General features: G+C 44.5%; 1 protein-coding gene across 2 annotated transcripts in view; it reads right to left on the bottom strand.

The window, feature by feature from the left end:
* The window catches only part of SLC11A2 (solute carrier family 11 member 2), a 140980-nt gene that overhangs the window by 96080 nt on the left and 16916 nt on the right, over positions 1–27984 (bottom strand). For both annotated transcript variants that reach the window (XM_040340851.1, XM_040340852.1), the window contains exon 2: positions 22647–22809. In XM_040340851.1, coding sequence (XP_040196785.1) covers positions 22647–22803 — 157 coding nt within the window. In that variant the 5' untranslated portion in view covers positions 22804–22809. The remainder of the gene's footprint in view (positions 1–22646; positions 22810–27984) is intronic.

Genomic DNA, 27984 nt, shown 5'->3' with positions numbered 1-27984 from the left:
TGCAGAACTACACTTCCCAGGAGGCATAGCAAGACTCTGACGGACACAAGCATGACACCCAGAGGCAGAGGCATGATGGGACTTGTAGTTTTGCAACAGCTGGAGGTCCGCTAATTTCATATCCCTGCCATACAGCATACTAGCGTCAGCTATAGTATGTTTTTTTTTTGCTGTATTTACCGTTTAATCCTTTAGTTTCGTTTCAGACTCCGGCGGGGAAATAGGCGTTCCTATGAAGAGGGGAACATGATTGATGTCCGGCTATGGCGCGTCACGCGTTCCGAAAATAGCCGAAATAGGACTCGGATATATACGGCGCCTGCGCAGTCAGCTCCTAGTCTGTGCGCAGGCGCCGTATAGCGCCGTGAAGAGCAGAGTCCTACTCCGGCTATTTTCGGAACGCGTGACACGCCATAGCCGGACGTCAATCATGTTCCCCTCTTCATAGGAACGCCTATTTCCCCGCCGGAGTCTGAAACAAAACTAAAGGATTAAACGGTAAATACAGCGAAAAAAAAAAAAAAAAAAAAAAGAAGACCATACTGTAGCTGACGCTGGTATGCTGGATGGGATGGTTCATAGATGTTTTTTAGGGTGAAACTCCGCTTTAAAAGAGATGTGTATACAAATACAACTGTGCACAAACAAAATATGTTTTATATATTATAAAAAAGGGAAGTATGACCAAAGCATTTTTGGAAATACAGGGAGGGAAAACAGTATTTTGCCCATTTTGTACATTTGCCCACTGACAAAGAAATGATCAGTCTATAATTTAATGGTAAGTTTATTTTTCCAGTGAGAGACAGAATAAACAAAAATATCCAGAAAACCACATTTCAAAAAAAGTTATAAATTGATTTGCGTTTTAATGAGCTGAATAAGTATTTGATCCCCTATCAATCGGCAAGATTTCTGGCTCCCAGGTGTTTTCTATACAGGTAACGAGCCGAGATTAGGAGCACTCTCTTATGGCCCCTTTCACATATGCGGACCGTATGTCGGCATTTTCATCCATCCGTTTTCGGATGAAAACGGGACATACATTGGTCCCTATGTGATTGCGGGTGTCAGCGGATGAACATCATCTGACACCCGTAATCACCCGCCTCCGCAAAGCTCCGATTTTGTGGACGGAAGAAAATCATATTTTGTCTTCCGTCTGCGGATCGGATTAACGCGGACACACGGTCCATGTTCATCCGATCCCCCCATAAGGGAGAGCGGAGAAAAGACAGGGCGGTCCCTGCACAATGTGCGGGGACCGCCCTGTTAGCCGACGGCTCAGCGGGGATTTTACGGAGGATCCCCGCTGAGCTGACGGACACACGAAGGCGGATCATTACTGATCCCCCCTGTGTGAAAGGGCCCTAAGGCTGGGTTCACACTATACTACACGACAGCAGTACAACTACTTTGATTCGACTATGTAATAGTCTGACTTGTCCTTTGACCAATCAAAGCAATCCCAGAGTGAGATAAATTCCTTTTACTGCTGCTGTAATGACATGTCGGATGTCAAAAGTTGGATGGTAAGGACAAGGCTCCTACTTTGGTCCGACTTCAATGATATTCAATGGGCTGAAGTAGGATCAATGTCGGACCAAAGTAGTACAGGGAGCGTTTTCAGAGTCGGACCTACGGCTCTCATAGGGAAACATTGAATTTCACACGTCATGAGCTCCCAATGTCGGAGCGTTTGTCGGACAAGTGTGAACCCGGCCTTAAAGGGAGTGCTCCTAATCTCAGCTTGTTACCTGTATAAAAGACAGCTGTCCACAGAAGCAATCAGATTCCAATCTCTCCACCATGGCCAAGACCAAAGAGCTGTCCAAGGATGTCAGGGAGACGATTGTAGACCTACACAAGGCTGGAATGGGCTACAAGACCATCAGCAAGCAGCTTGGTGAGAGGGTCACAACAGTTAGTAAAATTATTTCGCAAATGGAAGAAACACAAAAGAACTGTCACTCTCCCTCAGTCTGGGGCTCCATGTAAGATCTCACATCGTGGAGTTTCAATGATCATGAGAACGATGAGGAATCGGCCCAGAACTACACGGGAGAATCTTGTCAATGATCTCAAGGCAGCTGGGACCATAGTCACCAAAAAAACAATTGGTAACACCACACCGTGAAGGACCGAAATCTTGCAGCACCCGCAAGGTCCCCGCGCAAGAAGGCACATGTACAGGCCGTTTGAAATTTGCTAATTAACATCTGAATGATTCAGAAGAGAACTGGGTGAAAGTTTTGTAGTCGGATGAGACCAAAATTTAGCTCTTTGGCATCAACTCATCATGTTTGGAGGAGGAGGAATGTTGCCTATGACCCCAAGAACACCATCCCAAAACGTCAAACATGGAGGTGGAAACATTATGCTTTGGGGGTGTTTTCTGCTAAATTGGACAGGACAACTTCACCCTCAGCCGGGGCATTGAAAATGGGTCTTCCAGCATGACAATGACACAAAACACATGGCCAAGGCCACAAAGGAGTGGCTCAAGAAGAAGCACATTAAGGTCCCGGAGTGGCCTAGCCAGTCTCCAGACTTTAATCCCATAGAAAATATGTGGAGGGAGCTGAAGGTTCAAGTCAGAAAACGTCAGCCTCGAAACCTTAATGACTTGGGGAGGATCTCCAAAGAGGAGTGGGACAAAATGTGTGTCAGACGTTTATGGCGGCCAACTACAAGAAATGTCTGACCACCGAGTACTAAGTCATGTTTTGCGAAGGGGTCAAATACTTATTTCACTCATTAAAATACAAATCAATTTATAACTTTTTAAATGCGTTTTTCTGGATATTTTAATTATTCTGTCTCTCACCATTACAATAAACCTTTCATTAAAATTATAGACCAATCATTTCTTTGTCAGTGGGCAAACGTACAAAATCAGCAGAGGATCAAATACTTTTTTCCCCTCACTGAACATCTCGTCGGTCACTTTCCTGTGACCCAGAGTTTGCGGGCAGCAATAGTCTGCAATGAGCTGATGGAGCAGTGCCACTGCAGGCTCTGGAAGGATCCTGACAATATTGTCTGGATCCACCATGCTGCCTGACTGACAGCTGGTTCCACCTCTCAGCGAGAGGCTAAGAGCTGGAGCCAACCCAACCTAACCCACCCCTCCCCCTCAAAAGTCTGCAGTTAAACATACTGTAGCTGCTGACTTTTAACATTAGGACACTTACCTGTCCTGGAGTCCAGCGATGTTTACATCGGCTGGTCGGATGATGCTGCCGCCGCCATTACTGGTGAGGGCACCTGGCAGTTTAGACTTTTAGGCTTCAAGGCCGGGTCCCTACTGTGCATGTGCAAAACTCACTGGCCCGGCAGAAGGGGAGGGAGGAGGGGGACCGAGCTGCTGACGTACATCGACGCGGCCCGGTCTCCTGGAAGTGGGAATAGTGTACCTGTAAAAAACAGTAACACGCTCCCCCCGAAAGGTGCCAGATGTGGCACTGGGGGGGGGGGGGGGAATCAGATAAGCGCAAGTTCCACTTTTGGGTGGAACTCAGCTTTAAGTGGTTAAAAGCGGTAGTAAATCGCATTAAAAAAAGTAAAAAGGGGGAGGATCCCCTGAAAGGCAATGTGAGCACATTACAAAATACTTACCCGAATATAAAGTCCTCCAGCGGCGTGCTGTCACCGCTGACAGGGCTTACATCTTCCCCCAGTTTTCCTTTTGGGTTTCGGGTTCGCAGGCTCTGGCCACGATTATGTCACTCCTGCACACGCGGGACCTTCCGAGTGCATGTGCCGGTGACAATACCAGCTACATGCAGTGTGAATATCTCTTAACCACTTCCATACCGCGCCATAGGGAAATGACGGCGGCAGGAACCCCTCGTCAATCCGGGTGGACGTCATATGACGTCCTGTGTTCCCGGCGATCTAGGGCGCTCGTGATCTGGCGCCCGACGGCCACGATTGCAGCCGGGTGCCTACGATTGTCGGTAATCACGGCAGGAGTGTGGATCTGTGTGTGTAAACACACAGATCCATCTCCTGTCAGCGGTGAGGAGACCAATGTGTGTTCCCAGTACAGAGGAACACACATGGGTCTCCTACCCTTGAGAGTCCCCTCCCCCTACAGTTAGAACACACCTTAGGGAAACACATTAACCCCTTCAACGCCCCCTAGTGGTTAACCCCTTCCCTGCCAGTCACATTTACACAGTAATCAATGCATATTTATAGCATTAATCGCTGTATAAGTGTGAATGGTCCCAAAAACGTGTCAAAAGTGTCCGCCGCAATGTCACGGTCACAGTAAAAAAAAAAAAAAAAAAAAAAAAAACACACGCAAATCGCCGCCAATACTAGCAAAAATATTAATAAAATAAAAATGCCATAAATCTATCACCTATTTTGTAGACGTTATAACTTTTGCGCAAACCAATCAATATACGATTATTGCGATTTTTTTTACCAAAAATATGTAGAAGAATACGTATCGGCCTAAACTGAGGGAAAAAAATGTTTAAAAAAAAAAAAAAAAAAAAAAGTGATATGTATTAAATAAAAAAGTAAAAAAAGTGTTTTTTTTTTTAAATTGTCGCTCTTTTGTTTATAGCGCAAAAAATAAAAACCGCAGAGATGATCAAATACCACCAAACGAAAGCTCTATTTGTGGGGGGGGGGGGGGGGGGGGAACAAAGATTTAGTTTGGGTACAGTGTTGCATAACCACGCAATTGTCATTCAAAGTGCAACAGCGCTGAAAACTAAAAATTGGTCTGGGCAGGAAGGGGGTGAAAATGCCCTGTATGGAAGGGGTTAAATACCAAAAGTTTAGGAGATATTCACTGTACCTACAGGCAAGCCTTATAGGCAAACTTAAAGCAGAGCTCCAACCACCCAATCTAAAAATTATAAGTCAGCAGCTACAAATACTGGAACGGCTGACTTTTAATCTTCGGACACTTACCTTGTCCAGGGATCCCACAATGTTGGCACCTTAGCCGATTTTTCAATCAGCTCTTGGGTGCTCCTGCCACCATTTCTTGGAAGGGAAACCAGCAGTGAAACCTTGCGGTTTGACAGCCGGTTCCCTACTGCGAATGCGTGAAGCGCTTTGTGAATCTCCCGGCAGGGGGGTTAGGAGGAGCGGGGCTGAACTTCCAGTGGACCACGCCGCACAAGATCATCCAGAAGTGGGGATGGGTACCTGTCATAATCAGGTACCTGTTCCCCCTGAAAGGTGCCAAATGTGGCAGAGGGGGGTGGGGGGAGGCAAACAAGCAGAGCTTCCACTTTTGGGTGGAGCTCTGCTTAAAAAAAAAAAAAAAAACTTCACTACTTTATTATAAAGTTTGCAACATTTACTGGATATGACGGATCGCCGAAAGCATGTGAGCCCTTGTGCCCAACCTGTGGCCCCTTGGATCTTCCTGTGTGGCCCAGTAGTTGGAGTGGTAAGGGGTGCAGTGATCTCTAGCGGTTTCATGTTACAGACACAGTCTCCTGCAGCAGGTTTTTCACATCCAGCAACACCTGTAATACGTGTGCAGGGTCCCATCAGCTCCTCTGGAATGTCTGCATTACACAATATTATGTGTGGCCCTTTAGTGCTTCCGAGGGCCACATTTCAGGCACCCTGCATCTCATTGGTTGGCAGAGAGCCCCAGACATAGCACAGGTATGGAGTCAGGAGGTGACAATGAAGCCACTGGATCACCATGACAGATAGCACTGTCAGTGATCACATAGTTCTGTCATTCTATACAAGACAACACGTTGGGGGAGATTTACTAAAACTGGAGCACACACACAATCTGGTACAGCTGTGCATGGGAGCCAATCAGCTTCTAACTTCAGCTTGTTCAGCTAAGCTTTGGCAATAAAACCTGGAAGCTGATTGGCTCCTAGGCAGAGCTGCACTCTCCAGCTTTAGTAAATGAACCCCATTGTGTCTATACAGCCAATAGAATACACACAGGAGGACATGGATTGCTCCTGATGACAGAACACCGGGGTGTATGAGAGTCTCCTCCATATGTAGTAGTGCCGGTACAGGACACAGCTCAGACTCACTTGTTTAATTACACCAGCCCGGAAATCCCTCTCTATCACTACCCCGGTGTAAGTCAGCCAGTCCGGTGACCGGACACTTACCCTGTCAGCTCCCTCGGGCATCCGGTGGGTCACCTCGCGGTTTCCATGGCACGCATTACCCCGCCTCCTGTGACGTGCCCCGGAAGACTGAATGAACGACAGGACTCGTCTCTGAGCTGGAGACCTCTGCCGGTGAAGGCTGGTATTACATGCGGCGCTGTCACCCAATGTGAAGGTCAAAGTCTCGCGCTGTGTTGGCTGGGTCCAGTCACCCAGATCTTCCCTCATCAGCTCTTCTTATACATTTCATGCTCACTATACATCCCTTATCCACACTCTGTACACTTCTACTTAAAGCTTTAAAAGTTTTGTCAATGGTAAGGGTTTCTACTGAATATATAAAGCAGGGGGTGTCAAACTCCATTTCATCGCAGGACACATCAGAATTATCACCTTGCCGACCAGGCCTTTTACGGAACTTTTTGTTTACAAGTTTGTTTTCTTAACAAGAAATTGTTTACAAGTTTAAATATTAATTTTTCCAGCAAAAAATTATGTAGAACCTCATACTAATATATATATATATATATATATATATATATATATATATATATATATATATATATATATTTAGCAGAGACCTTGAGAATAAAATGTCAAACATTTGTGTCACGCTGTATTTGCGCAGCGGTCTTTCAGATACAATTTGGACAAAAATAAACTTTTTTAAATGAAAGTGTAAATAGATACCCAACACGTCATGCTTTTAAATTGCGTACGCTCATGGAATGGCCAAAAACGAAGGTATTTAAAAATCTCCATAGGCGACACTTTTTACAGGTTACCTGTTTAGAGTTGGAGGAGGTCTAGCGCTAGAATTATTGTTCTCACGCTAACAAATCGCAGCGATACCTCACATGTGGTTTGAACACCTCTTGACATCTGCTGGCGCGACTTATGAATGCGTTCGCTTCTGCATGCTAGCACGGAGCGATGGGGGCACTTAAAAAATGTTTTGTTCAACTTTATTTTTACACTGTCCCTTTATTTTTTTGATCACTTTTATTCCTATTACAAGGAATATAAACATTGCTTGTAATAAGAATAAATGTCATCAAAAAAAAGTGAGCATTCTTTGTAAGAGAAATAAGCATGACAGGTCCTCTTTATTGACAGATCTGGGTTTAAAAAGACTCCAGATCTCTCATTTACCTTTAACTAGTTCACCGAGCCTATTTTTCGGACTTGGCGTTTTTTTTAGAACCCCCAAACATATATATATATATATATATATATATATATATATATATATATATATATATATATATATATATATATTTTTTTTTTTAAACGCCCTATAGAATAAAATGTCTGTTGTTGCAACACTAATATGTCACACCGTATTTGCGCAGCGGTCTTACAAGCAAATTATTTGGGGAAAAAAATAACACTTTTTTGAATTAAAAAAATAAGAGCTCTTTCACTCGGGCGGCCTGTTCAGGTCTGCCTGACAGTTTTTTTGACGGACCTGAATGGGCGATCCGTGCTCCTCTATGGAGTCGCGGACGTCAGCGGTGACATGCCCGCTGACATCTGACCCGCTCCGATCCGCCAAAAAGTGACGAAGGGGAAAAACCTACTTTTCCATCCGTCTGGCGAATCGGATCGGGGGAACACGGACAGATGGTCTGTGTTCATCCTAACCCCCATAGGGGAAAGCAGAGAAAAGACAGGGCGGTCCCTGCACAGTGTGGGGACCGCCCTGTCATCCGCCGGCTCAGCGGGGATCAACGGAGCGATCCCCGCTGAGCAAGCGGAGGTTCAAGGGGCGGATCAGTAATGATCCGCCCGTGTGAAAGGGGCCTAAGGCAACAGTAAAGTTAGCCCATTTTTTTTTAATATTGTGAAAGACCCAGTAAATTACACCCAGTAAATTGATACCCAACATGTCACGAGCGGGTGCAATTTTTAAGCGTGACAAAGCAACAAACTGACTCTTAATAATCTCCATAGGTGACATTTAAAAATGATTTTAATAAATAAATTAAATTTTGACTGTAGGAAAAAATAAATAAAAACCCTGTCTTTCTGGCCAAGAACCAGAAGTGGCGTCGAAGGTCACTCCGGCCCTCCAAGATCATAGAGCCGAGTGGGGGGCCATCCTGTCCTCACTCAACTTCCTGCCTAGCCATCGGCCGCACCAGATTGTTTCCGGGTTTACCGGCGGCTGGGTCACCTCTCTCGCCGCCTATAAAAGTCCGATGGGACCACTTTTATCTTGTAAAGAATCGCTCTCAGTAAATTATGACACCGGGGTTATGGCAGTTAGCTGCTGCCATAAAACCGTATATTTACTGTGAGTGGTCGTCAAGTGGTTAAGGTTGCCCTCAAATGGCCTCTTGTACCTGTAAGGCCCCTTTCACACAGGCTTTCCGATCAGGTTCTCCTGTCAGTTTTTCAGGCAGACCTGATCGGATGCTCCATTCAATCCTATGGAGCGGCAGATGTCAGCGGTGACATGTCCACTGACACCCACTGCTATCCAATCCTGTCTGAAATCCAGACGAATAGTGACCCTATTTTCATCCGTCTGGAGGATCGGATGGAATCAGATGAAAATGGACAGGAGGTCCTTTTCATCAGATCTCCCCATAGAGGAGAGCAGGACTCTGACAGGTCCATCTCAGCACAGTGAGGGGAGACGGACATCTCATCCACCTGATCAGCAGATCGATCCCCCGCTAGGCAAAGTGAAGTTCGCCAGGCGGACCGCCCATGTGAGAGGACCCTTAGACTAGTTGTCCCCCCTTACATCACAGTGTACCCCTTCTTACCTTGTGCTTCTGGGGGCAGAGCTGGGAGGCAGAAAGTGCAGGAGGACTAAAGTCAGCTGCTGGAGTCTGCCAAATGCTGAGATTTGTGAAGCGGAGACAAGGTGGTTCTGCATCTGTACAGTGAGGTGCAGGATCTGTAGGGGGGAGTTCTGTCCTCTTTGCTACCGATTGCTGAGACAAGGAAAGGGAGGGCAGAGACAAGCTGCTCTGCGGCTGCATGGTGAAGCGCAGGATCTAGAGATGGAGTTCTGCCCTCCTATCTGCTGCTGACAGAGAAGGTGGGGCTGGAGACAAAGGGGTGCTGCAACTGCAGGAGAGGTGCCAGGGCCATCAGAAATCGCCTAAAGGACCAGATTCGGCCTGCCAATCTTGTGTTTGACACATGCGATATAAAAAGTCTAACAACGTTCCTTCAGCCTTCATTCAATATATAACTTTGACTGTAAAGACAGGGGTGACAATTACACGTGCCCCCCCCCCCCTAAGGCTTCATACACCCTTGGACATGCTCCAGAAAACGACAACTAAGAGATCGGGCAAGGGTTTTAGTGCTGTAAGTATTCAGTAGATAGCCAGAACTTTTCCCAGTAGTACCATCTGGCCATATGAGCTGCAACTTTATCTTTTATAGCAGAAGTAAGTAGTTTGATCCGTTGTATATTGTCGTTCACCCTGGCAAACAACTGGGGGAGAGTTCAGTTTTTCCAAAGACTTGGTATACAGGCCGTCATGGCGTTTAAAAAAGCATATCTCAATGCAGCGTTATGCTGTGAACTGGGCAGATTAACACAGCTCCATGCACCTGATGTGAACAGGCTCTGACCCAATTACAGATTCATAGCTGCATGTGAAGAGTAGTCTTCGTAAAATTCTTCAGGTTCAAATTATGCAATTAGAGTCACAGTTAACACAATCTTTTTTCAGTTTAAATGGTTTTAGGAATTTTTTTTTTTGAGAAAACACTGTAGATATCTCCTTTATGGGGGGATGGAACAAGGTACCCTGCTTCACTTAGAATTTACAAATCAGGACCAAGGATAGATCTGAGCCCCAGAGGTAGAGAATGTCCAGATCTAGTATTAATTGACCCCTAAACCACAGTGGGCACTTACAGTGGCATTACTAGGATTAATGCCACCTGGTGCGGCAAAACATGGTGTCTAGCCTGCCCAGCGCCCTACAGGCGTGTGTGCACGCTCCCAAATCGCTGTTTGTCCACAAGACACACCGAGCCGTGGCTCGGCCCCGTCCCCCACTCCCTCCTCACTGTGATTGACAGCAGTGTTGTGTCTCAGCCAATGAGGAGAGGCCCAGGAGAGCTACTGCTCTCATGCAGATCACTGTATTGAGATTGGGTGGGGAGGAGCAATACACAGAAGGTTTTTTAACCATCATACATAGATGCATGAAGGAAAAAAAAACCTTCAGGCCAGGTTCACATACGTGTGGCCATGGGTTCGTGCCTGGGGTTCGATGCGTGTCCGTTCAGGTCCGAATCCCCACCTGAACCTAACCCAAACACGCACATGACTCTTTTGCAATCCGCTCTGTGGCCGCCCTGGACCTGTGTTAACCAGCTCGATTGAGAGCCAGTCACACTCGCATGTCATACAAATTCAATGCGGGGAAACACATCCAATCCAATTCGCACATACTGTATGTGAAGCCAGCCTTAGTCTTTACAACCACTTTAGTCTTTCGGGGGGGGGGTTTAAAGGATTTGAACTGCTATTTGTAATATGCAGCATGGGGGGGGGGGGGGGGCGGGGTTAATGCACTGCCACTGGGTCACTGACCCAATAGTGACCGGTGGCAATTAATTAACCCCTTTGTGCTGCAATAGTGGCATTAGTGTCAGTGTTTATAAACCCCTTCATGCTGCAGCAAAACAGTGTTGATTAACACTGATGGTACCACTGCCACTAATGCAGGACAAATCGGTTAAAGAGGAGTTCCACCCAAAAGTGGAAATTCCGCTTTAAAGCACTCTTCACCCCTTTACATGCCACCGAATTTTTTTTTGGGGGGGGGGCTTCGGTAGCAGTGGTACTTCCTGTCCCACTTCCTACTTCCCCCATACGGGCCGTCTAGGTGGCGACTCCTCTCGCCTTAGGCGGTCCCTCCCTCTAGGCAACCTCCTGGGACACGTGACACGTGTTCCTTTCCAAGAAGGTACAATACAAAATTGAAACAATGCAAATACAAATTAAGCCATTAGATAAAACAAAAAAACAGCCTACCTGCTTGAAGCTTCAGTTTATTTGTTTTTTTGCTGCACAGTCCACCATTCTCCCTTTTTATTGGTAACCTGATGATCCCGAAGCACGCCTGCTTGGGGTGCTGGAACATACACTGCAGGATCATTGCTGCCTCTCACATACTGATGTAATACAAAGACCAGTACCAAGCAGTTTGTCAGCCACCAAGCATATTCACAGCGTTCTTAAGAGTTTGAATATGGTTGGTGATTCAGAAAGAGGATTTTTATACAGCACAGGCTTTAGGATGTACTCTCTCTTTTTCAGTTATAAAGCAGGATGCACTTGCGAGTGCAGTGGATTAAACATAGCTGCAGGCAATGCCGGATAGCACTACTAGTCCATTGATCGATTTCAGTTGCTCCCCAGAATTGCATTATGTTATACAGAAGGAAGGATTAATTCAGTAAAGCCTAAAGCCGACCATAGGTGGTTCGAATCTTGGCCAGATCAGCAGGGACCGGTCAAGATTCAAAACATCTATGGGCAGGCTGATTGTACCCAAGTCGATCGATCGACTTGGGTGCCACCAGCATGTTGGATTTTTTTTAATGCAATTATTTCCAGCAGCTATAGCCGCTAACAATCAGTGTGTTCTCCTGGCAGGGATGCCCCTCACCGGGAGAACACAATAGCTCCACTGACTGTGTTGATGGGGTTTCAAGAAAGAAAATCAAAATCATTTATGGCCTGCCTAATAGGCAGGCTGAATGTACCAAATTGATTGATCAACGTGGGTACAACCAGCCTGCCGGATTCTCTTGCCAAGAGAAGACAATGGCCTGGCAGGAGGGATTCTGGCATCAACACAAACTGTGGTTGCAGGAAAGAAATTCTCTCCATGTATGGCCAGCCTAACACATGGCATTTTCATTATCCTGCTCTTAACAATCTAAATCTCTTTCAATTCACAGACCAGCTTGATTTTAATGTATACATTTTATTTTTGCAATATTTTAAGTGTAAAATTTAAATCACAAAGATTACAACGTGGATTATAGTTTCCTAAAATGCTGCCATCACGGATTTTGAGTGGGGTGTCTATTGAGAAGAATATAAAACCGAGCCATTTGAAAAGATATTATAATAACAATTCACAAGAAATAGACTACTACTTCATGTGAAAAATAATGCATTCCACACCTTACTGATACTTGCGTGAATTGTACATTTTCAAAGAAAAATTATACTGTGATGAAATGTTTGGAATGTTTGAAAATGGAAATGCATGCATTTTGCCAGGAACAGAACATCCGAATCTTGTATAACCACCCTCTCATGTTTAAATGTATGAATCCTATGTAAATATTTTATTTATTTTTAAATTCAGTTCCATGATAAGGTTGTATTCACTCCGATTTTCTAGTCTAGTGGAAAAGCAAGAGATTGGTTTAAAGAGCATTAGGTAGATTCAGGTAGAATGGCGCAACTTTGCGGCGGCGTAGCTTAAGGAATTAAAGCTACGCCGCCGTAAGTTAGCTAGGCAAGTACATGATTCACAATGTACTTGCCTGCTAAGTTACGACGGCGTAGCCTAAATCGGCGGGCGTAAGGGCGCCTAATTCAAATGTGTTGGGGGGGGGCTTGTTTAAAGTTAATGAGGCTTGACCTCACGTTTTTTACATTTTTTCCTACACTGCGCATGCGCCGGGCGCCTACATTTCCCAGTGTGCATTGTGGCTACGTACGCCGCACGGGCCTATTGATTTTGACGTGGACGTAAACGACGTAAATCCCGATTCGCGGATGACTTACGCAAACGACGTAAACAATTTGAATCTCGCGGCGGGAACGGCGGCCATACTTTAACATTGTTATTCCACCCAATAGGTGGAATAACTTTAGGCCTGCTAATGCCTTACGGAAACGGCGTAAATCGACTGCGGCATCCGGGCGTACGTTTGTGAATCGGCGTACAAACTCATTTACATATTCTACGCCGACCGCAATGGAAGCGCCACCTAGCGGCCAGCAGAAATATTAAAATCTAAGATAGGACGGCGCAAGCCGTCGTATCTTAGATATGTTTAAGCGTATCTCTGTTTGAGCATACGCTTAAACATAAGTCGGCGTAGATTCTGAGTTAGGTCGACTTATCTACTGATAAGTCGGCCTAACTACCTGAATCTACCTATATGTATAGTTGAGACTTTTCATTTCAGATCATTTTGGATAGAGTAGGGAATGGTTACCATGCATGTTAAATTTGTATTCCTGTTCAAGCTAGGCAGATTCTTCTCTATTTATCCTGCCGATTAGTAAAAGTGATGGGAAATCCAAAATGTGGAGGTGAGCGTTATTCATCCAATAGCGACACCTGGTGTGGTAGCAACTGTCTAGGGGGAGAGGTTCATCTCACTTTCAAGAGATTTCCTTTTACTTCCTATTGTGTCTACAAGACAGGAAGTGACCAAATAAATTCTCAGTGGGATGCAGAAATAATAAAATAATCCAAAAATAGGTGCCCCCCCCCCTTTTTTTTTATCTAAACCAAAAAGTTTTACAATACATACATTTCAAAGCGACACTAAACCCACATCATAAAAAAAACATCAATAAATGCTGTATTACATGCTGTTCATACTCAGTCACTACAACATTTTCTGTATCCTGCAAAAACCCTGGTTAATCCTGCTGCTCTCCATCTCCCTATGGACGACGTCAATCTTTGACAAAACTAGTTTGGTCGGATTACGTGACGACGTCCTCGCGACCTACGAAGTCCCGGAAGTACGGGCGTTTTTTTTTTGTACCAGCCGGTATTTATCTCTGTATACAAGGGAGATATTCGCTCTTTTTAAACCATCACCCAATAAAATCATTGGATTTTTTACAATGTGGAGCATCTTTTATTGATTTTTCGAGTAAGACACTTTTATGGACGTTTGGAAGGGAGAGGTGGGAGAGAGCATCTGTAGAGCCATCGGTTAGCAGCTTGAGAGGCCCTGGCAGGGTAATCAGCCACAAGCGATATAGACCTTCTTATAGGTCCAAAGTATCTGGTAAGCAGACATCTGTCTTTGGGGGGTTGGTCACATATGGTTTCAGCAGCACAGGAGACCAGGAATCTTGTGCATATATGAACTTGGGAGTGCGATACCTTATGGTTTTCCCACTATCTTGGCTTTAGATTCTTCATCCTTCTTTTACACAGGATTGTGCAATATTGGATGTTATGCCGACTCATTTTTCTTCATTGAAGATGGACTTTGTTTTAATTTATTGCACTGACCAATGCATATGTTCATAATTATATTTCTTTCTAAAGGTTATGCACAGCTCTGTTTTCTAGCTCTCCATCTCCCCATTCTGTTTATGTCCCCAATTCAACTAGGGATTTTGCAGCTGTGGTGGCAACTCTGCACATGCTCAGTTTTCAGTGAGTCTCTATGATGAGCATATTACATCTGAGCAGCCCATGTGACTATAGAGTCACACATGTGGACGTATACACAGTGGTAAAATGGCAGCCCACTCCCCAGCTAAACACAATGGGGGTGAGATATTACATGTAGATTAGAGGAGGCTTCACCTCCTTAGTATTCTAATACATGGGCTGGAGGGATGTGACACAGCCTTTGACTGGCAGAAATCTGCCCACACCATGTTATTGCCAAAAAATAAATAAAGATTTGATTTCAAATACAGATTTGTAAAATGATTTAAAACAGTTTGTTGGTATTATTTATTTTTACTCTGTATTCCAAAGGCTGTTTTTTTACTTTTACTAGCAACAGAGGACTAGAAGCTCCTCCTGCTTATGTTTCCCTGCCAGTAATTCTGATTCTGTAACTTCAATGCTGTTTGAATCTCTGGCAGAACTACTTATCTTCAAACTTGTTCTTGGTCATACATTTACAGCATGCTTGTTCCGGAAGAATAACTGAAAAGCCATACATCGCCATTTATTTATAAAATTAATATTGGTCACATAGTGACACAAAAGCTGGGCAGCAGATCCTAAACATGCTTTAGCGTAAATAAATGCTTTAGGTTTGGCTCTCTAAAGCTAGAACAAGATTTGTAATTTAATATTTAGCATGTTTTAAAATGTATGATGTAATGCATGCAAAAATGTGGATGGTATGGCTGTGGAGTACTAATCAGTCTGATTCTGTCAATTGCTTAAAAGGTTAACCCAGACACTCAAACCACTCACATTAAAGAATATGTAAGCCCAACATTTCATATTTCTGATATGTGCCTGCTGTACTTTTTTTGTATGAAAAACTAGGATTCCTGTTCTCTTTGTATTGCTTCCTTTGTGTGAAATCCCTGGTGTTCCCGCCAGTCCCTCAGCTTTCCTATTGAAAATTGACCACACTAAGCAGGAGAGCATTCATTCTGCACTCCTGTGACCCATTTTCTGAAAGATCACAACAATATGGTCAGGATCCGCCCACAACCCTGGACCGGTACCTGGCTCAGCCTCTTAGCGAGCTGCCGAGAGCCTAATCCAGCTGCTCCTGCCCCCTCCACAGCCTAGCACTCCAGTGAGTCGCGATACTGTCCCTGCCTGGACCGGCTTTGTGCTTCAGCATGCTGTCTGCTGAAAATGGGTCACAGGTGGGCAAAACAAACTCCACTCCTGTGATCCACAGTAGAAGTACAGCCAAACAAGCTGGCAGCCAAGCCTGGGTTCGATCGGGGTCAGAGATGAGCGACTCAGGGAGGCTGAATGACTCATTAAAGCAGCACCTCTTGTAACTCCCCCTGCTTTCTTGAACCATGGCAAAGCTTCCTGAAGTAGAGGGTGGAGTCTAGGAGAATCTGCTTAGAGTATTGAGGAGGGCCCCAGCCAATCCCAGGCAGGTGGGCTGGCACTTCTTAAACACTCTGGGGTCATGCCAGCAAAGGAAAGTTGGGTGGAAGATGGAGTGCTGATGAGGCTGTCAGTGGCCCTTGAGTGTGACCCGGGCCTGGAGATCGGGTGCTGGAGGGATCCTCTTACAAGACATGAAGACATCCTGTCCTGAATGCATGGGAGCAGGCATAAGGACAGCGGGAGAGAGTCAGTACATCCAGGAGTTCTCCAGGAGAAAATAGCCGGGTGGGCTGGTGAGTGTACAGTCTGGGAGGACTGTGATGTCAGTCTGGGAGGACTGAGAAGAGTAGCCAGGAGGGCTAGTGAAAGGGCAGCTGCAGCCAGGTGGGCTGGCAGTGCCTGAAGAGGAGGTGTTGGGATCAGTACCCACAGGAATGTAAACTGGACACGGACTTTGCTACACATTTAAAAAAGGGGCCCGGGGTCTCTGCCTATAACCGGCCGTTGCTTCTAGATCTGACCAAGTGCTGTGTCAGGATCAATTTTGTCAAGTGTGCCAATGAGGTAGCTGGAGGAAGCAGGGGAGTGTGATATATACAGAGCTTTTTTTCTCAGAAAATAGGTGCAGGAACTCAACCACGACCCGTTCAGATTTCACAAACAGTAGAAGGGTCTTAAAGGGGCATTAAATACCAGAATTGCATTACATACAGAGTGCAGAGTTTAGGGGGTTACAAAGCTGTCACTTGTAAACACAGAAACCAGACTTCTGTGTTTACAAGTGATTGTGGTGAGCAGGCACCAAAGGGTCTGAGCCAAAGGTGGTGGAACTGAGTTCCCCCAAGTTCCCCCTGAAAAAAAGCCCTGTATATATATATATATATATATATATATATATATATATATATATATATATAATATATATATATAATATATATTATATTATATTATATTATATATCTCCTCTAATCCCTATCCAAGTTTTATCTCCTTAGAAAAAATACAACAAACAAGCACTGGACTGTTTGACTCTTGGAGCCTGTGAAAATTTGCGGCTTCTACATGGGGTGCGCTACACTAACTTCCAGAATACCACTGTAAAGATCTTTTTACCGTGTTTCCCCGAAAATAAGCCTGGGTCTTATATTAATTATGCCAACAAAAGACACAGTAGGGCTTATTTTCAGGGTAGGTCTTACCATGTAATGTGCTGTCTTCTCTCCCCCTCTCCCTCCCTGCCTGTCAGGAATCCCCAGTGTGAACTGAGTTAAAATGCTTGTACAATCCTATAATCCACTCTATTACAGTATTATATAATGTACAATGTGTGTTTCTGGAATATAATTGTGCCAAATACATTTGTTATAGCGCCGCTCTGCACTTCCGTTACCCGCCGCAACTCTCTTCCCCACAATTACATTACAGAAACACACACATTGTACATTATAAACTACTGTAATATAGTGGATCATAGGATTTTACAAGCATTTTTAACTAGGGCTTATTTTCGGGGTAGGGCTTATATTGCAGCCTTCCTGGAAAATAGCACTAGGTCTTATTTTCAGGGTAGGTCTTATTTTTGGGGAAACAGGGTATTAAAGTACAAAGCAGGGACAGGACAGGAAAGTAGCAATAGGAATGCAGAGGGTCTTTAGGTAAGGACTTTGGAGGTATTCATTTTTTCTGTAGGAAAGGAATTCAGTATACATTCATTAGATGAATTGAATAGTGATCTCAAACTGCTTACAAATCCTTACTGAATTTCAACAGTTCTTGTAGGACTTAGCAAATATATACCATGTTTGAGTTGGCATATTTGCTAGAAACATATCTTCTACAAAGAATTAATATATATATACACACACACACACAGGTATAATTATATATATATATATATATATATATATATATATATATATATATATATATATATATATATATATATATATATATATATATATATATATATATATATATATATAAAAATTAGTTTACCATTTATAAATGTAAATTTTTGGCAAAGTAATGATATACAGTATACCCGCAAAACCGGCGATTGGTTTGATAAAGTATTAGTAGTACTGAAAAACTATACTCCAAAACTACCAAAAAAAACTTTTGAATTTAAACTATGTGAGAGGACAATGCCTGCCTGCTGAGGGCTTCTTTTTTTTACCCTGGCATTTACATTGTGCCTTGCTCATTAAAAGAAGCGGAGGTTCGCACAAAAAGTGAACCTCCGCTTTTTGGATCCCTTCCCCCTCCGGTGTCACATTTGGCACCTTTCAGGGAGGAGGGGGTGCAGATACCTGTCTGAGACAGGTATTTGCACCACTTCCGGGTTCTGACCAGTGACGGTGCGCCGCGATCCTCGCACATGCGCAGTAGGGAATTGGGCAGTGAAGCTGCAAGGCTTCACTTCCCGATTCCCTCACAGAGGATGACGGCGGAAGCAGCCGAGCGACTGCTCAGCCTCGTCTGCTGACATCGCGGGTGCACTGGACAGGTAAGTGTCAATTTTTTTAAAACGTCAGCAGCTGCAGTATTTGTAGCTGCTGGCTTTAAAAAAACACACACACACACACACACACACACACACACACGTAGGTGGACCTCCACTTTAAGGCCCCTTTTACACTGGGGCAGGACGTGCGGTGGCAGTACTATATCGTCAGAATTGACGATACCGGTGCGGTATTAACCCCTGCTAGCGGCCGAAAAAGGGTTAATACTCTGTAGAGGCGCATTGCCAGCGGTATTACCGTGGTGTCCCATTGTTTTCAATGGGAAGGAGCAGTGAAGGAGCGGTATACACACCGCTTCTCTCACTGCTCCAAAGATGCTGCTTGCAGGAGAATTTTTTCTCTCCCGCCAGCGCATCGTCTCAGTGTGAAAGCCCTCAGGCTGAGGCTCCTTTGTTTGGTGGTACGACTATCAGATCAATGTATCAATTACATTTGGAGTTGCTCTGTAAAGCATGCTTTTAACCACGTTTTCTACCAGCAATATATTTTTTATATATTTTTCATTACTAATCACTTATAAGTTTTACTTATTTGCGCTGTGTAATGGTATTTCACAGAGTGGCCCCTTTCCTCCTCTTCTGGAGTCCCCCAACACTTTCTACTCCTCCTTCCAAGTGCCCCTTTAGTAAATCGTGTGCTGACAGGGTACCTACCTATATGAATGCACTCTTGAGCTGGGCTGTGAGCATCCATAGACACACACACACACACACACACACACACACACACACACACATACACACAGCAGCACAACATGGCCATGCCCACCAGTCTCTCCTTCCAGGATTTGACTGACAACAGCAGGAGCCAATCAATCCCGTTGCTCTCAGAGGCTTCTGTGAGACAAAGAGAGAGCAGAACTACTGCAGCTAGGCACAGTGCTGGAAAAAGAGAGGACTCAGGTATGTGTTTGGATATTTGCAGATATTGGAAACCTTCTAACATATAGGAAGACCATGCATAAAGGTTTTTTAACCACTTTAAAACACTACTTTAGTTCACAAAGTTTTTTTTTTTTGTTTTTTTAACACTAAACACAAATGTTTTTTTGATAAGAAAACAAAAAGGTAAAAATATGCAATTTAGAAATATTCAAGGATACAATACAATAGTATTAAAGTACATACACAATTGAGATAAGTATGATTGATCTTTTTTATATTTTGAGTTGTAAACTTGAAATTACACGTTAAGGTTTGATGGAAAAGAGAAAAACTATTTTGACATACCACAAAAGATAAATGTTTGCTCAGGCTAATCATGTCAGGTTGGACATTTCATTCACTACATTTGCCATTAATTGTTATCTATTGGCACTGCTACCAGGTCAGCATTATGCTGCAAGCCAAAGTATGGAACGTTTTGCAGTGTCTAGTTAATTAAAGGGAACCTGTACTAAAAAAAATTACAGTAGAAGACCTTGTAAAAACTGATCACCTAGGTTATTGATTCAGGACAAGCATGCTGATTAAGAAAGGCAGAGTGTAATCAGAAATGTATATTTTTCTGTAGAGTGACAAAGTACTGAAGCAAGGTCATTAGCACGACAAACACACAAGTAGTATTTTTTAAAAGGACGGTCAGTGGTGGTGTCCTACACGTTTTCCTTTGTGGCGATTCCCTAACTACAAGCAACGTTAAAAGCAGAGATCCGCCCCCCCCCCCAACAAAAATAAATAAATTATAAACCAGCAGTTACACATACTGCAGCTACTGGCTTTTAATATTAGGACACTTACCCGTCCTGCTCCTCTCTCCTACTGGCCCGGTGACAGGAGGAGGAGGAGGGAGCCCCAGCCGTGACGTCGAAGTGGCTCCTGGAAGTGGGTCTTTCACAGGTATCCCCCCCCTTTCCCCCCCCCCCAAAAGGTGGCAATTGTGGCACCAGAGGGGGGGGGGATCAGATGAGCGGGATTTCCACTTTTGGGTGGAACTCCGCTTTAGACCCCTTTCACACTGATGAGTTTTTCAGGCGGTACAGCGCTATACCGCCTGAAAAACTCCTGCCCAGCAACTTCAATGTGAAAGTCGGAGGGCTTTCACACTGAGGCGATGCGCTGGCGGGAGAGAAAAAAAATCTCCTGCCAGCAGCATCTTTGGAGCGGTGAGAGGAGCAGTATGTATACCGCTCCTTCCCATTTAAAACAATGGGAAACCGCGGTAATACCGCCCACAATGCGCCTCTGCAGAGGCGCATTGTGGGCGGTATTAACCCGTTATCGGTCACTAGCGGTGGTTAATACCGGACCGCTAGCGGCCGAATCCCGCGGCAAATCCGACGGTATAGCGCCGCTATTTTTATAAGGGGAAAGAAGAAGGCCGGAAAGCTATCTGTATCCCAAGAAGAAGAAGATTTATGAAAAGTCTGGGAATTGAAGGCTGGACAAAAAAGGCAAAAGACAGATGATTGGTCACATGCTGAGGAGACCAACATCTTCGTGGGAATACCGGTCTAAATTAATGTACCGTTAAATTTATTCTAACTTTTTTTTTTTGTAGAAATGAAAAATAAATTGTAGAATTGTGCTTTGGCTGTTGTGCATCCGAGCTTTTAAATGTCAAATTGTCTCTTGAAGCTCTGCAATACATCAGGTGCATGAGAATATGAAGGCTCTGTTTGCCAACATTTTTAGATGTCGGTAGTTCTCCAACTTTCATGATTCTCCAAAGCTTTACCCATTTAATTACTGCCCCATGCCAACGATGCAATTCCCAACTTCTGATCTCACTGCTTGCATGCTTGTTTCAAGTGAGTGACCCGGTAAGTAATGAAGTCATAGGATGAGCATGAAAGCCAGGAACTACCAATGCCCATATTTTCATCGTGATATTTCAGTTTTGCTGTGGCAAAAAAGGAATGGAGGACAGACCATTGCTAATTTATTTTGAATATGGATTTATTTAGATGTTATTTCTCAGCCATAGAATGCCTGATTTTAGTCTATGGAAACTTTTCCTTTTATCATAAAACTAAGGCCGCGTACACACGGTCGGACAAATCCGATGAGAATGGACCGAGGTTCAGTTTCATCGGTCCAAACCGACCGTGTGTATAGCCCATCGGTCTGTTGTCCTTCGGTCGAAAATTTTAAAACATGCTTTAAAATCAACCCGATGGCCCGATCGGTCCAAAGCGATGTTTAGTACAGAAAGCATCGGTTCAAAACCCGCGCATGCTCAGAATCAAGTCGACGCATGCTTGGAAGCATTGAACTTCGTTTTATTCAGCACGTCGTGTGTTTGACGTCACCGCGTTCTGACCCGATCGTTTTTTGGAATGATGGTATGTACGCACATCAGACCACTTCAGCGGTGAACCGATGGAAATGGCCCGTCGGACCATTCTCATCGGATTTGTCCGACCGGGTGTACGCGGCCTTAGAGGCAAACTCTTTGCACCATCGCTCTCATAGGCTTGGAAGTACCTCTGCCGTTTACCTTCTTCACCCGCAGCTGGCTATTCACAAATGCAGCCTGTGATGAGTGTCCATACGTTTTGCGACTAACCAGGTGTAAACAAGGGCAGACAAAAGAAACCAGCACTGGTGTGCATTATACACGCAGCACTGATGTTTGGCAGGGGGCTGAAACTGAAAGGAGTCATTTAAGCTTTTTGAAGTAATCAGATATTTACTTAGTAAACAGCAGCAGTAGATGCTCACCAATACCTCTAAAACTTTGAAAATTAATGTGCCTGGAGCTCAAGTTTAAATAAGATAAATTGGTTAAAAAAAACTGAATGGATGATGTACTGTTTACTGATAAATCATTAGACTTATGTAAAAGGGTGAGGGTGTGTATATTTATCACACACACTATATATATATATATATATATATATATATATATATATATATATATATATATATATATATATATATATATACACACACACACACACACACACACGTATATATACATATATATATATATATATACACACACACACACACACACACACACACACACACACATACACACACACACACACACACACATTTTATTCCCCCTCACAAGTCAATATGAATGGAAAAGAAACTGAGAAGCAGCTCCTTGAGCAAGGAAATTATAAACTGAAACAACTCAGCAAGTGAAAGCAACTCCAAAGAAGCTGAAAGGAAACGAAATTTGACTTGCTACTGAATCTAATGGCAGCAAACGTGTGCCCTAAATTATCTATCAAACTAATAAATAAAAAAACTTACCAAGCTCACAAGGAGCGGACCCAGACTTCTTGCTCTTCATCTTCTGCTCACTCAAGCTCTCCAAACACTGGCTTTGGTACTGTGCCACAATATCACTATTAAAGAGGCCTCTCCCACTAGATAAGTGCTGTTTAATCTGAGCATCATTGGTTGGCATATTTCCCTTGAAGTAAAAGGAAAGAAAGTTGAGATGCTAAAAAAAAAAAAAAAAAGTGCAAACACAATGAAGTGGTATTTTCCACTAAAGGATTACACTGTAAAACGGACACTTGTCAAACAAAACAATAACTTGCTTGTACAGCAGCTAGAGACATAAGAATTTCTAAGGGCCAGTGCACACCATGCATTGTGTTTTGTTTCCGCTTAAAAAAGCACATGGAAAACCTTAGACTCACCGGTAACAGTATTTCTTACAATGTTTCTTTAACCACTTAACCCCCGGTCCATATTGCTGCCCAAAGACCAGAGCACTTTTTGCGATTCGCCACTGCGTCGCTTTAACTGACAATTGCGCGGTCGTGCGACGTGGCTCCCAAACAAAATTGGCGTCCTTTTTTCCCCACAAATAGAAATTTCTTTTGGTGGGATTTGATCACCTCTGCAGTTTTTATTTTTTGCACTATAAACAAAAATAGAGCGACAATTCTGAAACAAATTCAATATTTTTTACTTTACTTTGCTTTAATAAATATCCCCCCAAAAATATATAAAAAACTTTTTTCCCTTAGTTTAGGCCAATACGTATTCTTCTACATATTTTTTGGTAAATTTTTTTTTTGCAATAAGCGTTTATTGATTGGTTTGCGCAAAAGTTATAGGGCCAGATTCAGGTACAATTACGTTACTCCTCGGCGGCATAACGTATCCCATTTACGTTACACCGTCGCAGGTTTACAGCGTAAGTGCCCGATTCACAAAGCTCTTACCTGTAAACTTGCGGCGGTGTAACGTAAATGCGCTCGGCGCAAGCCCGCCTAATTCAAATGGGGCGGGCACCATTTAAATTAGGCGTGTTCCCGCACCGAACGTTCTGCGCATGCTCCGTGTTAAAATTTCCCGACGTGCTTTGCGCGAAATTACGGCGCCCCAAAGTTTTTTTTGCAACGGCGACGTGCGTTACGGCGTTTCGTATTCCCGGACGTCTTACGCAAAAAAAAAAAATCGAAATTCGACGCGGGAACGACGGCCATACTTTAACATGGCTGATCTAAAGATAAGCCATGTTAAAGCAGGTGTAACTTTGCGACGGGTAAAAACGACTAGCGACGACGTACGAGATTGCGACGAACGCGCGTATCTTCGTGGATGGCCGTAACTAGTCATTTGCATATTCTACGCCGACCGCAATGGAATCGCCACCTAGCGGCCGGCCTAGAATTGCATCCTAAGATCCGACGGTGTAAGTCAATTACACCTGTCGGATCTTAGAGCTATCTATGCGTAACTGATTCTATGATTAGGACGGGCGGATCACAGAGATACGACGGTGTATCAGGATATACGCCATCGTATCTCTTCTGCGAATCTGGCCCATAGCGTCTACAAAACAGGGGATAGTTTTATGGCATTTTTAATAAATAAATATATATTATTATTTTTTTTTACTAGTAATGGCGGCGATCAGCGATTTTTATCGTGACTGCGACGTTATGGTGGACACTTTTGACACCATTTTGGGACCAGTCATTTGTACAGCGATCAGTGCTATAAAAATGCCCTGATTACTGTGAAAATTACACTGGCAGTGAAGGGGTTAACCTGTAGGGGGCGCTGAAGGGGTTAAGTGTGCCCTAGTGAGCGATTCTTACTGTGTGGGGGCGTGACTTGGCGTGTGATGTCACTGATCTTCGTTCCCTATCACAGGGAACAGACGATCAGTGACACTCTCACTAGGAAGAACATGGAAAGGTTTGTTTACACTTACCTCTCCCCGTTCTTCAGCTCCGTGACCCGATCGTGGGACACCGGTGGCGATCGGGTCCACGGGTCCCATGGGCGCGGTGCTCAGGACCGGGTCGCGAGCGTGCTGCCAGCGGCACACGCAACCCACGGCTGGGCTGTGGACGTACCTGTATGTGCTTATGCCCAGCCGTGCCACTCTGCCGAAGTAGATCGACGTTAGGCGGTTAAACTCAGCCTACTCTGTAAAAATTAGCCTGGATAGAAAGGGAGTGTACATAAACATCAGTGAGACTTCCTGTCTCCACCCCTTACTGATGAAGTCATGCCCATTTGATGTAACGCGTATAGGTGGAGTCGCCGCAGTGGTGATGTTATCCCGCGAGTATCATGCTGTTCATTGCATCCTTAGCCCACACTGCTGAAGTGTTTCTTTTGTGAGTATATTGTATGTTGTTCCTACTTGGATAAATAAACCTTTGGCAAACAGAGAGCACTAGATTTGGTGTTTTTTTTTTTTTTTTTTCTTCTTATGTTGTTCCCGGAGTCACCGGAGTCACCTGAGGGGCAGTCTGAGACTGGTTAAGCCAGTAAAGAGAGAGAGAGAGAGAGAAGGTGAAAAACTGAAGGATTAGGAGCTCCATGCCAGGCTGATTCATTGATTACCCCCCCAGAGGGAGATCTTTATCTGACCTTCTGGTAAAACAAGGGGCAGATGTAAAACAGGGGGCAGATTTTAAGGTGAGCAGCTAGGATATCAAGGTGGGAGGAGAGCACCAGCACGTTCAATTTGTTGTGCACTGTTTGGTGAAGTCTGCAATTTGGAAGGAACTGAAGACTTTATCACTTTGGACTTTCACATTTATTATTTTATATAGAATTGAATTGATACAATTTTATGTATCATTAGCGCAGCACCGTTCTATTTATTTGATTGGCACCAACAACAATCTGGTGGAGGTGTAATGTTAACCCTATTTTGCACTGATATTGTATTTTTGCACATTGTAATTTTGCACTTTTTTTTTGCAGGTGAAATTTTATAATTTACACATTTATATGATTGGCAGCGCAGCACCGTTTTGGTATTTATAAGCTTTATTGATGGCCATTCGCAGCCATATCCCCTTGGTGTTTTTAGAGGCACCGTATCCTTTATGTGGCCCTGAGACCAACACGAGAGAATTTGATCTTCTGAAATATTTTGTGACCTTGAGACATCTTCTCACATCCAGGCTATGAAATACCCTTTCCTTAAAACAGGATGGTGTTGGGCAAAAAGTTGGAAGAACTATTTCTTGCGACCTATGAAACACAGAAGAAACCTTTCACTACCCAGTCCGGAAAAAAAAAAAAAAAAATACAAAAAACGGTTCAATGATAGACAGGCAGGGCAGGACTTAGGGTGGTGGGGGACCCTGGGCTTGAGTGTTGAAGGGGCCCCCTGGAGCCGAGAATTGGGGGGGGGGGTCGAAGATGTTGAGCGAGGGGGGGGATCATAGTTGTTGAGCGGGGGGGTGCGCATTAAAGTTGTTGAGCGGGGGGCGAATTGAAGTTGTTGAGCGGGGGGGGCGCATTAATGTTGTTGAGTGGGGTTCCTCCTGAGGGGGTTTTGCAGTTGTTGAGCGGGGGGGGTGCCTCTCACCTGTGCCGACAGCCGGGGCCACAGACTGTCATTAGCCCGGCTGTCGGCTTTCTTCCCTTCAGCAGCCACAGTCCTCCACACACCGCTCCGGTTCCTCCTGCTTCCGTGCTGCCTCCTCTTGCAGTGCGGGAAAATTAACCCTTTAGCGGGACTGCGGGAAGAAGCTGTCTGTGCGGGAAAGTCCAGCAGAATCTGTGCATGTTGGGAGGTATGCCCAGGGCCGCCATCAGGAATTTTGGGGCCCCTTACTAGGGTTGCCACCTGTCCAGGAATCACCCGGACAGTTCGGGTTTGGGATCTTGTGTACGGGTTTCAGTCTGCCTGAAACCCGGACACATTATTTATACTGGGCTATTACCAAGTAACTGAGGTAGTCACACAAAAATCTGTTGCCATTCGGGAGATGCGGGCCGCTGTCTGGGGGCAGGTTTGGCATCACTGAGGGGGAGTCATGATGTCAGCAAGAGCAGTTTGGCCACACCCACTGTTTGCCGCAGCGCGCTGCATTACCACTCTCCTTGAGGCACCCAAAGGTGCCCCGGGTCTTTTATAATCCTATTGTGTATACTACGAAAAAAATGTGCCCTGTGCCGCTAAAGTGTTTGGGTTTGGCTTGAAGAAAAGGTGGCAACTCTACCCCTTAGGCCTCGTACACACGACGGGACATGTCCGATGAAAACGGTCCGCGGACCGTTTTCATCGGACATGTCCGCTGGCGGATTTTGGTCTGATGGCTGTACACACCATCAGACCAAATTTTCCGCGGACAGCGAACGCGGTGACGTGACTGCGCCGTGACGATGACGCGGCGACGTGTGTGACCCTGGAAGGTCAATGCTTCCACGCATGCGTCTAATCACTTCGACGCATGTGAGGGCTTTCGGCCGAGCGGACATGTCCGGTGAGTCGTACAGACGACCGAACATGTCTGCTAAGAAACATTTGTCTGCTAAGAAACATTTGTCCGCTGGAAACCTGTCCGATCCGCCGGAAAATTGTCCGGTCGGCCGTACAGACGACCGAACATGTCCGCGGAAACTGACCAGTTTCAGCAGACATGTTTGGTCGTGTGTACGAGGCCTAACACAGCTTAAGGCATGGTCCCCCTGGAGCAGAGAAACGGGGGGGGGGGGGGGTGTTGCCGCCTGAAATTGAGAAGTGGGGGGGGCCTTTACAAAAAAAAAATGAAGAAATAAAGAAAAATATATATAAAAAAAGGGGGTAGCCATCCGGGGCCCTGGGGAAATAAAAAAGAAACCTCTGGGCCCTTTAATAAAAAAAATAAAAAAAATAAACATTTATAAAAAAATACTTAAAAAAAGGGAGGTTGCCATCCGGGGCCCTGGGGCCTCTGGGCCTTTTAATAAAAAAATATAAACAAAAATAAAAAAATAAACATTTATAAAAATAAATAAAAAAGGGGGGGGGTTGCCACATGGGGCCCTGGGGACCTCTGAGCCCTTTAAAGTGGAGTTTCCATCCCATTTTTTTTTTCATTATTGTGCTCATTAGACCTAAAAAAGTTTAAAAAATATAAAAAAAATGTTTTTACTCATCTGGAAATGCCTGTTGCCAAGCGGTCCTACGAAATCTGCCTTTAAAACCACCTAGGATTCTGACATCATCTCCCTCTAATGCTCCTGGGAAATGTGTGTCATCATTTCCCAGGATGCAGTGCGCTGTCCAATTATCACTCCCCATCCAAGACTTCCAGGAAGTAAATGCTTGTAGGCTTCACAATGCCCACAAGCAAAATGACAACGGTGTAGACATAGTTTTATAAACTATCTTTTT

Source organism: Rana temporaria, chromosome 2, assembly GCF_905171775.1.
Source record: "Rana temporaria chromosome 2, aRanTem1.1, whole genome shotgun sequence".
Taxonomy (NCBI): Eukaryota; Metazoa; Chordata; class Amphibia; order Anura; family Ranidae; genus Rana; species Rana temporaria.
Note: the sequence above shows the minus strand (reverse complement) of the source record. Positions and strands in the feature narration are given on the sequence as shown.